The 17,643-nt window shown below is 42.6% G+C and overlaps 1 protein-coding gene across 29 annotated transcripts in view; it reads left to right on the forward strand.

The window, feature by feature from the left end:
- Positions 1–17,643, forward strand: part of rims2a (regulating synaptic membrane exocytosis 2a) — a 469,036-nt gene that overhangs the window by 352,052 nt on the left and 99,341 nt on the right. For 25 of the 29 annotated variants that reach the window (XM_061916464.1, XM_061916454.1, XM_061916468.1 and 22 more), the window contains 2 exons: positions 6,579–6,685; positions 6,902–6,934. In XM_061916464.1, coding sequence (XP_061772448.1) covers positions 6,579–6,685; positions 6,902–6,934 — 140 coding nt within the window. Of the gene's footprint in view, positions 1–6,578; positions 6,686–6,901; positions 6,935–14,725; positions 14,903–17,643 lie in introns of those variants that run through there. The other 4 variants (XM_061916457.1, XM_061916472.1, XM_061916478.1 and 1 more) reach the window with 2 other exon arrangements.

Below are 17,643 nucleotides of genomic sequence, written 5' to 3' on the forward strand. Positions count from 1 at the left end.
GATAGAAAAATGGATTGAGATATGATATATACGGATGCATCAAAAACTATATAAAAAAAAATAAAGGTAAGAGCTGTAGCAGTTATCCCACAAGGAAACATAGTATTAAATAAAATAATCAGTGATAAACTATCTGTTTTTACGGGGGAATTGGTAGCAATTTATATGGCAGTTAACTGGATAGAGGAAAACAAAGCAAGGAAAGTAGTTGTGTGCTCGCAGTCCAACAGTGCATTGATGAGCATAAAAACATAGCATCAGAAACAAGACAAGATTTAGTTTATGAAATAGTTCAGGCAATCTATAGAATAAATAAAGCGGGAGGTGTGGTAACATTTCTTTGGGTTCCTTGGAAGATATTGTAGGATGGAATTCACAACACATAGGATATAAAGCATTATACACGTATTTAAAAAACATTGGGTTAAATAAAAGAATATAGAGTAGGGATCCATCTTGATCCACACTCCATTTCAACCAGAAGGTTGCTTGGCGGAAACAACCGCCCACCTCCGGAATCAGTCCCCGCCCATTCCCCTTAGGCGCGAAATTCATTTGAGCGAAAGACATTGGAATGAGAGGAGCTCTTTAAAGCTCCTGAGAATCTTAAAAAAGCTTACAGAAAACGAGAAAAACTTACAGCGGGTGCCTGTTGGACATTCACCGTCGTTTTCGATGATTTCCCCTCGGAGCAAGGATTCGATGTCTGGAGTCTTTGGCACAATCAAGCCTTCTCCTCTGCCTGGAACGGCCGTTGACGGACCCGCCAGCTTTAAGGGAGACCAGCGAGCCGGAGATGTAAGTAAATATATGTATATATGTATCGTATACCGCATGTTTTTTTTCTTGTAAAATGAGAATCATTTGACTCACCAGACTGCGATTGTGTTTAAAACGATCGCGTTAGGATCTTACGGCAAAATCCTCTATAAAACAAAATAATGAATACACACAATATTAAATAATTCGAAGGTTTAAACACACCTCGATAATCATCTTCCAACTTTGTAAGACTGTTTAAGCAAAGTTCATCGTCTTTCACTTCGTCGTCATCGGCTGGTAAAAAAAAAGTATTACAACGTCGTACAAGTGCAATGCTTTTAACGTTTAAATGCTTAAATGGAGTTAAACCAATGTCTAATAACATGGTAAAGCAGAGGTAATGGTGTGTGTGTGTGTGTGTGTGTGTGTGTGTGTGTGCGTGTGTGTGTGTATGTGTGTGTGTGTGTGTGCGTGCGTGCGTGCGTGTGTGGCGTGCGTGCGTGTCCTGTTGATTCAAACGGTCATAAACATTTAAACTGTCAGATGGGAAGTCAGTAAAAACTGAACCCTCCTTTTGTCCCCCAAACTGACCTGTTGATTCAAACGACCGTAAAGACCAGTTGCTACGTGACACTGTGTTCTGCGATAGTTTTTTCCATCTGTTTAAATATGTTTTCGTGAGGTACGGAAGTTGTTTCAGTGCGTACGAATGTGTGTGTGTGTGTGTGTGTGTGTGTGTGTGTGTGTGTGTGTGTGTGTGTGTGTGTGTGTGTGTGTGTGTGTGTGTGTGTGTGTGTGTGTGTGTGTGTGTGTGTGTGTGTGTGTGTGTGTGTGTGTGAAGTGTGTGTGTGTGTGCGTGTGTGTGCGTGTGTGCGTGTCCACCAAAACTTCCCAATCCACGGTAGATAACGATGAAAATATCGAGAAAGGGCTTCCGTCTCTTCTTTCTTTTAGCTGAAATAAGCAGATATCACCCATTTCGTATCTGAATACAAATCCAAAGATCCCTCCATCCCTAACCCTTCCAAATCCCATTTCTCACGCAAAGACTCGGTCGGCGGCATCTGAATACGATTTAGAAACACTCGACTTTTTTGCGGAGCGTCAATGTAAGTTTTATTATTTTTATCAATCGAAACAGGCGTTTCACTAATCATGACCGAATCGAACAAAGTCTTTACGCTAACGTATAAAGCTCCAAATAATGACTAAGACAATGTCTAATAACATGGTAATAACAGTGCGTACGAATGTGTGTGTGTGTGTGTGTGTGTGTGTGTGTGTGTGTGTGTGTGTGTGTGCGTGTGTGTGCGTGTGTGTGCGTGTCCACCAAAAACTTCCCAATCCACGGTAGATAACGATGAAAATATCGAGAAAGGGCTTCCGTCTCTTCTTTCCTCCACCCTCTTCCTGGTTTAACCACTCCCACCGCAGGTCTTAACTCTGCCCTCTTTCTGTTTAAAACTCCACCCTCTTCCTGGTTTAACCACTCCCACCGCAGGTCTTAACTCCACCCTCTTTCTGTTTAAAACTCCACCCTCTTCCTGGTTTAACCACTCCCACCGCAGGTCTTAACTCCACCCTCTTCGGGTAAGCCACACCCACTTGACCTTGACATTTGAACCTGACATTTGAACCTGACCTTTGACTTTGACCTTTGACTTTGACCTTTAACCTTGACCCCTCATAAATCATTAACCTTTGAACTTGACCCCTCATAAATCATTAACCTTTGACCTTGAGGGTCATAAATCATTGTTTATGGGGGGTCATAAATCACTTTTGACTAAAGGTAGGGACTTAACTTCTCTGGCACTGCCTCAAGCGTCCTCTAAAACCTTTCGTAACTTCCGCTTTTCCTACGTAGAAACAGCGTGCTGGCCTAGTCACATGATATATGTGGCTTTTACACTCACACACACGCTAATGCAATGCAAGCTTGGTCAACAGCCATACAGGTCACACTGAAGGTGGCCGTAGAAACAACGTTAGACTGTTACAAATATGCGCCACACTGTGAACCAACACTAAACGAGAATGACAAGCAAATTTCGGGAAAACATCCGCACTGTAACACAACATAAACACAACCGAACAATAGAGCTGGCCCGCCGGTATTATACAGCGGCGGTGTCGCTGTAACACCGCATTCACCGCTAATACTCATACTTGCTAACCCCGCCCCCTCCCCCCGCCCCGCCCCGATTTTCCAAGGAGACTCCCACATTTCAGTGCCCCTCACGAAAATCAGGGGTCAACCATTCTTCCAAATTTCTCCCGATTCCCACCTGGACAACAATATTGGGGGCGTGCCTTAAAGGCACTGCCTCAAGCATCCTCTAAAACCTTTCGTAACGTCCGCTTTTCCTACGTAGAAACAGCGTGCTGGCCTAGTCACATGATATATGTGGCTTTTACACACACACACACACGCTAATGCAATGCAAGCTTGGTCAACAGCCATACAGGTCACACTGAAGGTGGCCGTAGAAACAACGTTAAGACTGTTACAAATATGCGCCACACTGTGAACCAACACTAAACGAGAATGACAAGCAAATTTCGGGAAAACATCCGCACTGTAACACAACATAAACACAACAGAACAATAGAGCTGGCCCGCCGGTATTATACAGCGGCGGTGTCGCTGTAACACCGCATTCACCGCTAATACTCATACTTGCTAACCCCGCCCCCTCCCCTCCCCCCGCCCCGCCCCGATTTTCCAAGGAGACTCCCAAATTTCAGTGCCCCTCACGAAAATCAGGGGTCAACCATTCTTCCAAATTTCTCCCGATTCCCACCTGGACAACAATATTGGGGGCGTGCCTTAAAGGCACTGCCTCAAGCGTCCTCTAAAACCTTTCGTAACGTCCGCTTTTCCTACGTAGAAACAGCGTGCCGGCCTAGTCACATGATATATGTGGCTTTTACACACACACACACGCTAATGCAATGCAAGCTTGGTCAACAGCCATACAGGTCACACTGAAGGTGGCCGTAGAAACAACTTTAAGACTGTTACAAATATGCGCCACACTGTGAACCAACACTAAACTAGAATGACAAGCAAATTTCGGGAAAACATCCGCACTGTAACACAACATAAACACAACAGAACAATAGAGCTGGCCCGCCGGTATTATACAGCGGCGGTGTCGCTGTAACACCGCATTCACCGCTAATACTCATACTTGCTAACCCCGCCCCCTCCCCCCGCCCCGCCCCGATTTTCCAAGGAGACTCCCAAATTTCAGTGCCCCTCACGAAAATCAGGGGTCAACCATTCTTCCAAATTTCTCCCGATTCCCACCTGGACAACAATATTGGGGGCGTGCCTTAAAGGCACTGCCTCAAGCGTCCTCTAAAACCTTTCGTAACGTCCGCTTTTCCTACGTAGAAACAGCGTGCCGGCCTAGTCACATGATATATGTGGCTTTTACACACACACACACACGCTAATGCAATTTAAGCTCGGTCAACAGCCATACAGGTCACACTGAAGGTGGCCGTAGAAACAACGTTAAGACTGTTACAAATATGTGCCACACTGTGAACCATCACTAAACGAGAATGACAAGCACATTTCGGGAAAACATCCGCACTGTAACACAACATAAACACAACAGAACAATAGAGCTGGCCCGCCGGTATTATACAGCGGCGGTGTCGCTGTAACACCGCATTCACCGCTAATACTCATACTTGCTAACCCCGCCCCCTCCCCCCGCCCCGCCCCGATTTTCCAAGGAGACTCCCAAATTTCAGTGCCCCTCACGAAAATCAGGGGTCAACCATTCTTCCAAATTTCTCCCGATTCCCACCTGGACAACAATATTGGGGGCGTGCCTTAAAGGTACTGCCTCAAGCGTCCTCTAAAACCTTTCGTAACGTCCGCTTTTCCTACGTAGAAACAGCGTGCCGGCCTAGTCACATGATATATGTGGCTTTTACACACACACACACGCTAATGCAATGCAAGCTTGGTCAACAGCCATACAGGTCACACTGAAGGTGGCCGTAGAAACAACTTTAAGACTGTTACAAATATGCGCCACACTGTGAACCAACACTAAACTAGAATGACAAGCAAATTTCAGGAAAACATCCGCACTGTAACACAACATAAACACAACAGAACAATAGAGCTGGCCCGCCGGTATTATACAGCGGCGGTGTCGCTGTAACACCGCATTCACCGCTAATACTCATACTTGCTAACCCCGCCCCCTCCCCCCGCCCCGCCCCGATTTTCCAAGGAGACTCCCAAATTTCAGTGCCCCTCACGAAAATCAGGGGTCAACCATTCTTCCAAATTTCTCCCGATTCCCACCTGGACAACAATATTGGGGGCGTGCTTTAAAGGCACTGCCTCAAGCGTCCTCTAAAACCTTTCGTAACGTCCGCTTTTCCTACGTAGAAACAGCGTGCCGGCCTAGTCACATGATATATGTGGCTTTTACACACACACACACACACACACGCTAATGCAATGCAAGCTTGGTCAACAGCCATACAGGTCACACTGAAGGTGGCCGTAGAAACAACGTTAAGACTGTTACAAATATGCGCCACACGGTGAACCAACACTAAACGAGAATGACAAGCAAATTTCGGGAAAACATCCGCACTGTAACACAACATAAACACTACAGAACAAATACACAGAATCCCTTGCAGCACTACCTCTTCATGGACGCTACAATATAAAAATGTATTATTAGCCTGTGGGAAAAGTTTATTTTGATATTTGCCTGAGAAGGCTGCAAATAGAAAAGAGGCATTCAATTTCTATTTAAATTTGATTTGATATGCCATTGCTATTTTTAAATTATTAGTATTATTTGAAACTGGATTTTGCATGTCACTATAAAGTTATATAAGTCTCGCTTGTTCAATATTCAATGCAAAACTTGTTTGGGTCCCAATTATAAGGTTAATTTGTTCAACCTTGGCCCGCGGCTTTGTTCAGTTTAAAATTTCGGCCCACTCTCTATTTGAGTTTGACACCCCTGATTTAAATGAAAAGAGGATTTCAGTGCAGCTCCACATCCACTGAATATTTGCCTGACTAAAACATGTGTTACACTAAACCGTTTCACATGAACGCACCCTGATCCAACTAACTTCACTTATTAGGGAACTCCCATCCCCACCAGCCAACACACCCGATCCAAATACTCCCTTTCCCTTCTTCACCTCACCCCATCACTTTGCCCATTCATGTTTTTTTCCCCCTAAAAATCACTGATGCTGCATTTTCTTTCCATTTTCCAAAGCACGAAAACCCTGACACCCTGTTTCGTTTTTACATTTTGGAAAACACGACTCATACTTTTGTGAGAGTATAGCAATGTTGGGCTGACTTTTCTTTTTTTTTTTTTTTTAGTTGTTGATCTTTCTATGACAACATCCTTATGTTTGCTTTCCTTTCTTATTTGAGTTCAAGCCCCCATGGAGATGTTCCGAACGCATGGTCGTAATGGTCCGCTGATTCTGCAGTGAACGTGTTTCTCCTCGCAGCTTGAAGACTGACTGCATTTGCGTTTCAAAGCCTCTTTTGTTGCAGTTTTGATGCGCCCCTTCCTTCCCATGTCATGTGTCAAACTTCATTTAGAGGTGCAAAAACAAAGTGGGACCTAGAATCGACCCATGTGGTTCAATCAAATAATTTACGGTGATGCTTCCATTAGATTCTACTCAGTGTTAGTGTGACATTATCAGGTTTTACGTGGCTGCAGTGCACCAGAAACTGCATCCACAATCACCAGAGATTTGTGTCTCACCACATTTTTCAACAACTTTGTGTCACATAGGGCGCACCCTCGTAGTGGATCAGTCCAGACCAGCCCAACCAGTACGCCAATGTCCGGCAGACGAGGTCGACAGCTCCCACAGCTTCCATCCATTGTAAAAGACGGAAGTAAGTCATGGAGGTGTTTTCTTATATTAATAACTGATTGTCACTGTACATACTGGAATATGTCCATTGAGTAACAGGCTTTTGTGCTGTTGATGGTGAAAATTAGAAATTCTTAATACACCGTATTCTTGCAAAGAGCCTTTTATGCTTCAATATAGTTGATTGGTTTTCCATCCATAACATGTGTACTCGGTTCCTTTTCCATTTCTCTCATAGAAGATGGAGACGAAGGAACCGATCCTTCTGAAGGTCTGTACTTGTATGTAAAGGGTTTAGTTTTCAGACTGAGTGAGCCGCACGTCACTCTGATAAACACCCAAACCCTGTCTGCAATGGCTGCGGGCCGGGTCCTTGGACCCACCCTCATTGTTGCGGACATGTTTGACATAGACGTGTCTTTTTGTCCTCGTATTGTTCCTCTATGTTGGCCTGTCGAGATCTCACAATTAGTGTTTGTTTTTTTTAGACCAGTGTGTCTTTGTCCTGAGTCAGATTATTTTTTCCCCAAGATACTAAGAGATAAGGACGGCGTGGCGCAGTGGGAGAATGGCCGTGCGCAACCCGAGGGGCCCTGGTTCAAATCCCACCTAGTACCAACCTCGTCACGTCCGTTGTGTCCTGAGCAAGACACTTCACCCTTGCTCCTGATGGGTGCTGGTTGGCGCCTTGCATGGCAGCTCCCTCCATCAGTGTGTGAATGTGTGTGTGAATGGGTAAATGTGGAAGTAGTGTCAAAGCGCTTTGAGTACCTTGAAGGTAGAAAAGCGCTATACAAGTACAACCCATTTATAAGGTTTGCAGAAATGGCAAAAAACAGAGAAACCTGCAAAACCTTTCCTAGCAAGCATTTGGAGGTCTTGTTTGTTCAGGGCTGCGGCTATGAATTAATACAGTAATTGTGTAATCTTATTTCTTTGTTTGATTAATCGAATAAAGCACAGTTAAGTTAAACAAAGATTGTTCTGCTTGCCATAACCTTTTTACTTTTTGTTCTAATAAATGAACCTCATAAAAATTGGAATTGCACTTTTAACATGTGTGCATTAATGAAAATTAAAACACTCTTTTAGCTGTTCGCTGCCGTATTTAAAGTTCTGCGTTGTGGATTTGATCCGTTTTTTTCAGTTACACATATTAAACATGCACAAATTAAAGCAACAGAATATAACTCAAAGCTTTTGTCGAATGGATTAATCGTGTAATAAAAATCAAAAAATCAAAATCATCATTATTTGAACCTTCTCCATTGATTTCAGCAAAAGCATGATCCTACTACTCTCAACTGCTGCTTTTAGGTCGACGTCATAGTTATTGGAGCCAGAGTGTGTGGAAGCAGCCAACACAGATTTAGTTTTGGACACAAGGTGCTCACCTTGGCGATTACAGTTAACAACAACAATAGCATGAGAAATCTTCAATTCTTTCCTGGGAAAATTCCCTTTGCATCGATCTACACGCACATCTCAATTTAGACTGCGGTGTGCCCTCCATGACCACTTGAGGGCTCCACACACTACAGCTGGTTTTGAACAAAACTTCAAAACCGTCCTCTCTCATTTCCTTACTTCCGTCACTCCATCATAGCATTTTAGGTAGAACTATCACTTCCTGTTTATGTCAGTGTTTCTTCTTTTTTTCCACTTGTTTGTCCTCTTTCCTTCCGTACTTGTCTTAGTTTGTGTATTTCTCTTCATCGTAGATTCTGGGACAATGGCGACCTCGTAATGTATGGGCCATCAACATTTTGTCTTCTACAATACTGCAAGAAATACTTTATAGTTTTGCAACTATGTAGTAATACTCTATGCTAGCATTTAAGACAATCCTGTCATTTTCTATTGAGATTTTCTCTCAGCAACGATGTTCAATATTGACGAATAACTAAATCTGTGTCCTACTGCTTTGTGTGGTCACCAATAGAAGGAACAACGTAGGGCATTGGACCTCGGAATAGTGTCGCAGGTGTGTTTATCCAGATGATACCCTCTCTGGAGTTGACCGCTCTCTTGAAATATGTCTGTTCTCGTTTTTCTCTGTTGTTCAACATCTTCTCATCTACTCAGTAGCCTCGTGGTTAGAGCATGGGTTTCAAACTCGCCCGCTGTGTAATTTAATTTGGCCCTTGAGGCAATATCAAATTAACATTACAGCTGGCCCGCCGTTATTACACAGCACCGGTGCCGCTGTAACACCTCAATTTCTCACACTTGCCGATCCTCCCGAAGTTCAGTGCCCCTCCCGAAAATCTCCCGGGGCAAGCAAGCATTCTCCCGATTTTTACCCAGACAACAATATTGAGGGCCTTTAGCATTCTCTACAACCTGTCGTCACGTCCGCATGTCCTCCATACAAACAACGTGCAGGCCCACTCGTATAATATATGCGGCTATTACACACATAAGTGAATGCAACGCATACTTGGTCAACAGCCATACAGGTCACACTGAGGGTGGCCGTATAAACAACTTTAACACTGTTACAAATATGCGCCACACTGTGAACTCACACCAAACAAGAACGACAAACACATTTCGGGAGAACATCTGCACTGTAACATAACATAAACACAACAGAACAATTACCCAGAACCCCTTGCAGCACTAACTCTTTCGGGACGCTACAATATATATTGATATTTACCTCAGAAGGCTGCAAATAGAAAAAAGGCATTACATTTGTATTTAAATTGTATTTGATAGGCCATTGATATTTGTTAATTATTATTTGAAACTCGATTTTGCATGTCACTATAAAGTTATATAAGCCTTGCTTGTTCAATGTTCAATGCAAAACTTGTTTGGGTCCCTATTAAAAGGTTCATTTGTTCAGCCTTGGCCCGCGGCTTTGTTCAGTTTTACATTTTGGCCCACTCTGTATTTGAGTTTGACACCCCTGGGTTAGAGTGTCCGCCCTGAGGTCGGTAGGTTGTGAGTTCAAACCCGGGCCGAGTCATACCAAAGACTTTACAAATGGGACCCATTGCCTCCCTGCTTGGCCCTCAGCATCAAGGGTTGGAATTGGGGGTTAAATCACCATAAATGATTCCCGGGCGTGGCACCGCTGCTGCCCACTGCTCCCCTCACCACCTAGGGGGTGATCAAGGGGATGGGTCAAATGCAGAGGACAAATTTCGCCACACCTATTGTGTGTGTGACAATAATTGGTACTTTAACTTGTGGCATTCCTCTGTCATTTAATGATGACGGTGCTATAGAAAGGGATTGCTGTACCTACAGTAAGAATGCAAGCATCTTGAGAATAATCCGCAGTACCAAGATGATAGAGAATGTTGGATTTTTTTTTTCCATGCAAAATATTGGCTGTTCAGACAGATGTGTGTTTGCAGATCTCTGTTATATGTCCATCATAGTATTTGTCACCTCTAGTTTAAAAGTTGCTACCCTTTGAGCCTCCTTCTTTGTTTCCATTAGTAGCATACTGCACTGAAAAGATGCAAGGCGCACCAGTAAATGGGAGGAAAGGCAAGTCCTCTGGCATGTGTGATTTGTCTCTATTTGCTTTGGGCTCTCTGAGAAAAACAGTTTGCACGTGTGGCATTTCTTATACTTTGCGACTCTGAGTGCTTTTGCATTTCTTGCACAGCAGCAGCAGCAGCTTGAATGTGATTCAATTAGAGAGCACTATGTGTATGCAGTTAAATTTGAATTTAATACGGACAGAACACTGTCAATGCTGCTCTGTTCTGCTCTTTCTAGCCTTAATCTTCTTCTTTAATGGGAGTCAGTCATTCTCAGCCCCACCTCAAAGAGACAGAACTCGTTAAAAAATCTCAAACTTTCTAAATCTGACCAGGATTAAATATAACATGTAAATACCGCAGAGCCATTTTACATTATGAATTCTATATGTCAATGTTGTCCCTCAATGTGTGTTGACCCTGCGATGAGGTGGCGACTTGTCCAGGGTGTACCCTGCCTTCCGCCCGAATGCAGCTGAAATAGTCTCCGGCAACCCCCGCCACCCTAAAAGGGACAAGCGGTAGGAAACTGATGGATGGATGGATTTTATTTAATAGCAGAAGCAAAGCAGTTACAGTTAGCGGCCAGCAGAGGGCAGACAAGTCGTACTATATGGCAAAGAGAGCTGTCCATTCTTGTGGTGCTGAAGTGGCAAGCGACCCTACTCTTTCTTGTGTGTCTTTACCTCAGCTATTTGAAAGACCCACTACATTGTGTTGTTTTAAAGAAGGTATATCTGGGTGAATTAAAAATCATTCTGATTTTGTAAATTCACCCCCTTCAAAAAGTAAAACCGGAATTTTTTTTGAGGAATGTCCGAGTCATCGGAAGTGGGCGATATTACAAAATCAATATGGCATAAGATATATGTACAAAATATGTAAATTTGTATCATATATCCTACACGTCCTTATTAATCAATCAAATGCTGTGATATGTGTGTCCTGTTGTAGAAGTAACTTGGGAGGACCAGCAGCGAGGGCTAAATGGCTCGCTGTCTAACGGAGGGACGCACCCCTCCCTCTGTATCACAGGTTTGTTGGTCTGGGTGTGCTTTCTGCCTTTTGAGTCCAAATGTCACTTTAATAGAGTATTGATCTATAGTTCAAATAATGTTTTACTAAAGTGACATTTTGTTCTGATCTTCCTAACTTGTTAGGATTGCTTTCAGATCAAACTGTGTTAAAATACGGAGCTAGTCGTGCTATGACTAGCTCCATCTTTTATAAGGTAGTAGAATGGTTGCATTCTCTTTCAGTTTGACTCTCTTTTGCCTTTCTATATGAAGTTGCAGTGCTGCATGCAATATATATATATATATATATATATATATATATATATATATATATATAGGGGGTGTAACGGTACGTGTATTTGTATTGAACCGTTTCGATATGGGGATTTCGGTTCGGTGCGGAGGAATACCGAACGAGTTCCACACGAACATATGAAGTCGCCGCCTCTGCTAAAGTCTTAACAAGCTGCTCAGCTCCATTCTGCCTCTGCCACTGTCTGTACACAGCACCCTGCAATGTCCCGCCCACACAACCATCTGATTGGTTACATACAAAGCCAATCAGCAATGCGTATTCAGAGCGCATGTCGTCAGGGCTTCAGTGTTGATGTCAAGCAGATAAGTTTTTAGCAGGGGAGCAACGCACTCTCCCCAAATTATATTCCAAGTCAACTACTTTCTAAACATCACCATGAGCCCGTTGACCTTCTAGAAACAAACTGCAGCTCAGCTCACTCGCAGTCCTGGCTTTAGGTGAAGGCTAGTTAGCTTTTAGCGAAACGTTAACTCATTTTGCGGTGTGTGTGTGTGTGTGTTACGGACAGTGTTGATTGAGATGTGTTGAAGCAGCAAAAAAGGACATTATATTAAATTAAGAGTTTCTGTCTCTGATAATGTATAAAATAATTCAAGTGCATCATAAAACCTACATAAACTCCATGGTGGTCAGGGATGAATTTTCAGCAATAGTTACATTAATCATTAGTAATGTAGCATTCTAGTTTTGAATGGCAGGGTCCCTGCTATCACATGTTGATAAAAAATATAACATTTACATAATAAAAATCTTCTACAGGTTCCCCAATGCTGTAATAAGTTAAGCATGATGAGTTGACTTGAAGGGGCTTCACGGTGGCAGAGGGGTTAGTGCGTCTGCCTCATAATACGAAGTTCCTGCAGTCCTGGGTTCAAATCCAGGCTCGGGATCTTTCTGTGTGGAGTTTGCATGTTCTCCCCGTGAATGCGTGGGTTCCCTCCGGGTACTCCGGCTTCCTCCCACTTCCAAAGACATGCACCTGGGGATAGGTTGAGTGGCAACACTAAATTGGTGTGAATGTGAGTGTGAATGTTGTCTGTCTATCTGTGTTGGCCCTGCGATGAGGTGGTGACTTGTCCAGGGTGTACGCTGCCTTCCGCCCGATTGTAGCTGAGATAGGCGCCAGCGCCCCCCGCGACCCCAAAAAAGGGAATAAGAGGTAGAAAATGGATGGATGGATGGATGGAGTTGACTTGAAACTGTTTAATGTTGCACTTTTTGTATATAGAAGAAAAGTTGTGTCATTTTATTTAATCAAAGCAACAACTTGAGGCAGTTTAATGTAGATTAACATGGGCATAATTATTATAGTGTTCCCAATGTTAAAAGGATCAAGCCATTGTTTACAAATTTGGTAAATAAATAACCAAAAAATGTATATTTTGTTGTTTTCTTACTGTACCGAAAATTAACCGAACCGTGACCTCTAAACCGAGGTACGTACCGAACCGAAATTTTTGTGTACTGTTACACCCCTAATATATATATATATATATATATATATATATATATATATATATATATATACACGTATTTGATCTTCAGGGGATTTTGAAAAGCCCCCAAAGAGCAGGGAATCAGGCTTGTGGGGATGAAATAGCCTCTGTGTTTTTTCCTGACCTAACGTACATAGTTTGTTGTCTTACCAGCAGATATTCTTAGGGCACTGAATCTATCGCAACTAGAGGGCTCAGATTGCCGCCTCTCATCTGAACAGGCTTGATCAGTTAATGCTCACATACTTTGCTTGGATAACACTATTCTGAGGGCATACTGCAGGATCCAAAGTATCAATCCTCTTGTATCTTAAAAGCTTTCATTTAGAACCACAATAGACCAAAACCATTCTTGTTTGAGTACTTTATATCCTGCACTATGCCCTCAGACCAAAGCTGCCATGTCTTAGTCAATGAACATGGACTTAGATGAGAGTTAAAATGTCTTCTAGGACAGTCTGAACCGTCCAGTTGGGATCAATTCAATGCTCAGACAACACAATAACTTGGATGTATAACAATATTGATAGGCATACTTGTAGATGTTTTTTTACACACACATTCTTAGGGCATTCAATAGATCGGACTCATTAATCTGAGTCTTTGAAAAGTGCGTAGATGAGAGGCGGAACAAAATGGACAGTCCAGCTGCGATCGATTGAATGCTCTTAGAATACAATGACCTGAATGAATGAGAACTTCCATAGACATGTTTTAATACAGGAATTGACAGACTGGACCTACTACAGTATTTTACATTATAATTTGTAGTAGCTGTTGTTTGGCTGGTTGAAATACTTAAACCCATCAGAACTTTACATGCTTCGGTGTGCTAATTAAACCACTGTCGCGGCATCAGCGTTTTATACCAATCTACGAGAAGCACGCAGTACGTAAAGTGAACATCACTCGCAGAGACCTTTATCCTTTCGTGACGTTAGCGTCCCAACAGAGATGAAGGCTAAGGTGCATAGTTTCACAAAGTTAATTCTTCTGACAAGCCATCATTGACCTGAATGGTGAACCAATTAGGCTTAATTTAAATCATCTGCAGGATTGTATTCAGATGAGACACAGGTTGTGACACCGAGGAAGGAGGTTTGGGTTGGAAGAACAAGAACTACTGGAAATGAAGTTGTGCTCGCTTATAAGTCATACTGTTTTTTTTTTTTAGTGAAGGCAAAGGAAATATTTTCTAGGGTTGCTGAAAGTGAGGAGGGAATACGGAAAGGGTTAAAAATGTGTTATTTTGAAGACTGTCGGGCGGGGGAATGTTTTTCCTGATTTTCTTTCCTAAAGATAATGTGTTTCTGTCACATTCATTTTGGTATAATATTGTTTGATTTCTTTGTGCTTGTGTGCTCTGTATATTTATTTTCAAAGCTATTTTCCAGTCTCTACAAAGCTGTCCTATACAGACTGAATTGACCTCTCCTTCTGCCCGCTCAGCTATCTGTGTGTTCCAGCCCTTTAACATGTCTTAATTATTACAGGCCTTCTTTTCCTTTTCAAGCCCAGAGTCTCATCCTTCCTTACTGGCGTCTTACAATCACAATCTACCTCAGCCTCTTCCGGCCTAACTCCCTCTTGAACTTTTTGACTTTGCAGTTTTTTTGTGTTGTTGTTGCGCTCTGTGAATTTTCTTTGAATCTTGTATGTTTGCTGTTGTCCATTGTTTTGTCATTGTTGTGTGGTATTGTTGTGTTGTGTCCTCTTTGCCCTAACCCTTCGTCTTCCTCTCATCCTCGCCCTCCAAACGGGGTCTTTTCTGTGGTGGTGTTGCTTTCTCTCTGTCTTCACTCCAAACCCCCTTCTTGCATCCTCTCACACCCATCTTCCTGTCCTCTGTCTGTCTGTCCATTTTGGACGTGATCCCAGAAGACTCGGCCTCACCTAGTGGGACGAACTCAGGTCTGTCTTTCTTTCATCTTCTTTCTGCTCAAATGTTCTGCCTCACCTACAATTCCTTCTGGCTTGCCCTACCACCCACCTCCAATCAACTCATTCGTCTTGTACGCTTTACTCACGTTTTTGCACTCTTAATTATTCTTGTTATGATGCTTGTGGCTTCTTGCTTGTTTTTCTTTCTTTTTTTTTTTTTTTTTTTACACAACGACTGTGTGGCTTCAGCTAAAAGAAAGCATGCTATTGTCACCACACTGTGATTCTCTTGTTGGAGTATGCAGTGGGGCAAAAAAAGTATTTAGTCAGCCACCGATTGTGCAAGTTCTCCCACTTAAAATGATGACAGAGGTCTGTCATTTTCATCATAGGTACACTTCAACTGTGAGAGACAGAATGTGGAAAAAAAAATCCAGGAATTCACATTGTAGGAATTTTAAAGAATTTATTTGTAAGTTATGGTGGAAAATAAGTATTTGGTCAACCATTTAAAGGTCTCAATGATGGAATCAATCAATCAATCAATGTTTATTTATATAGCCCCAAATCACAAATGTCTCAAAGGACTGCACAAACCACTACGACATCCTCGGAAGAACCCACATAAGGGCAAGGAAAACTCACATCCAGTGGGACGCCAGTGACAATGATGACCATGAGAACCTTGGAGAGGACCACATATGTGGGCGACCCCCCCCCCCCCTCCTCTAGGGGACCGAAAGCAATGGATGTCGAGCGGGTCCAACACGATACTGTGAAAGTTCAATCCATAGTGGCTCCAACACAGCCGCGAGAGTTCAGTTCAAAGCGGATCCAAGACAGCAGCGAGAGTCCCGTCCACAGGAAACCATCCCAAGCGGAGTCGGATCAGCAGCGTAGAGATGGCCCCAACCCATACACAGGCGAGCGGTCCATCCTGGGTCCCGACAAGCGGTCCATCCTGGGTCCCGACTCTGAACAGCCAGTACTTCATCCATTGCCATCGGACCGGACCCCCTCCAAAAGGGAGGGGGGGACAGAGGAGAAAAAGAAAAGAAGCGGCAGATCAACTGGTCTAAAAAGGAGGTCTATTTAAAGGCTAGAGTATACAAATGAGTTTTAAGGTGAGACTTAAATGCTTCTACTGAGGTAGCATCTCGAACTGTTACCGAGAGGGCATTCCAGAGTACTGGAGCCCGAACGGTCAACAGTGTTTGGTCAACCATTCAAAGCTCTCACTGATGGAAGGAGGTTTTGGCTCAAAATCTCACGATACATGGCCCCATTCATTCTTTCCTTAACACGGATCAATCGTCCTGGCCCCTTAGCAGAAAAACAGCCCTAAAGCATGATGTTTCCACCCCCATGCTTCAGAAGTAGGTATGGTGTTCTTGGGATGCAACTCAGTGTTCTTCTTCCTCCAAACACGACGAGTTGAGTTTATACCAAAATTGATACATGGATGATACGGCAGAGGATTGGGAGAATGTCATGTGGTCAGATGAAACCAAAATAGAACGTTTTGGTACGAACTCAACTCGTCATGTTTGGAGGAAGAAGAATACTGAGTTGCATCCCAAGAACACCACACCTACTGTGAAGCATGGGGGTGGAAAAATCATGCTTTCGGGCTGTTCTTCTGCTAAGGGGTCAGGACGATTGATCCTTGTTAAGGAAAGAATGAATGGGGCCATGTATCGTGAGATTTTGAGCCAAAACCTCCTTCCATCAGTGAGAGCTTTGAATGGTTGACCAAATACTTATTTTCCACCATAATTTACAAATAAATTCTTTAAAATTCCTACAATGTGAATTCCTGGATTTTTTTTCCACATTCTGTCTCTCACAGTTGAAGTGTACCTATGATGAAAATTACAGACCTCTGTCATCATTTTAAGTGGGAGAACTTGCACAATCGGTGGCTGACTAAATACTTTTTTGCCCCACCATATCTTGTAAGACACTGTTTTATCTTCCTGACCGCCAACATGTACAACAAGGCGATTCATTTCCAAACTTAGTAACTGTGACAAAAGAAATAGACGACAAACACATTTCCATTATGGAGGAGACTATTTCAGAAAGTTATTTTTTTTTAGAACAAAAAACTCAGCATAACATTGAATTAGTGGGAGCCCCTGTCCTTTTCCTTTGTCCAAAAACTTCTCCATAGACTTGTTTTTTACTCATTTTTGCTTGTAGTAAGCTTTTTTTTTTTTTGCTTTAGTATCTGATGGGTTATAGGTGATATTTTTTACATTCAAGGACAATAACATGGATCTATAATAATACTTGCCATTAGTTCCAATAGATTTCTGTGGATTTCTATTTCCACTCTAAAAGTTATGTGTTTATATTTTGTGCAATATTTCAAACGTAGATACACTTATGTTAGCTTTTTTAGTCCAATGTTCCATGTGTAAATACATCTGTTATTGCTAAGTAATCATGTTATAGGACTATGTGCTATAATACCAGCACTTTAACTTACTAGGCCAAAGAACATGTTTATTTACTTCTTTCAGCACAATTATTATATGCAACAATTTAGCCCTTCTCCATCTGCCTTATGCACTTTAACTACTATGGTCACTTAGTTCCTGATCTGCCCTGGTCTTAGGTCATCAACCTGCTGCGGACTGCAGACGCAACTTAGCTTTTGGCTACGATTTGGCACCTTTACATTTTATATGTTTATTAATGTGCATTGTCCCATGTATCAAATATGTAAAAAAATATAGCAAATGGTGACTTCCTTTCATGAGTTTTAT

Source organism: Nerophis ophidion, linkage group LG11 (assembly GCF_033978795.1).
Source record: "Nerophis ophidion isolate RoL-2023_Sa linkage group LG11, RoL_Noph_v1.0, whole genome shotgun sequence".
Classification (NCBI taxonomy): domain Eukaryota; kingdom Metazoa; phylum Chordata; class Actinopteri; order Syngnathiformes; family Syngnathidae; genus Nerophis; species Nerophis ophidion.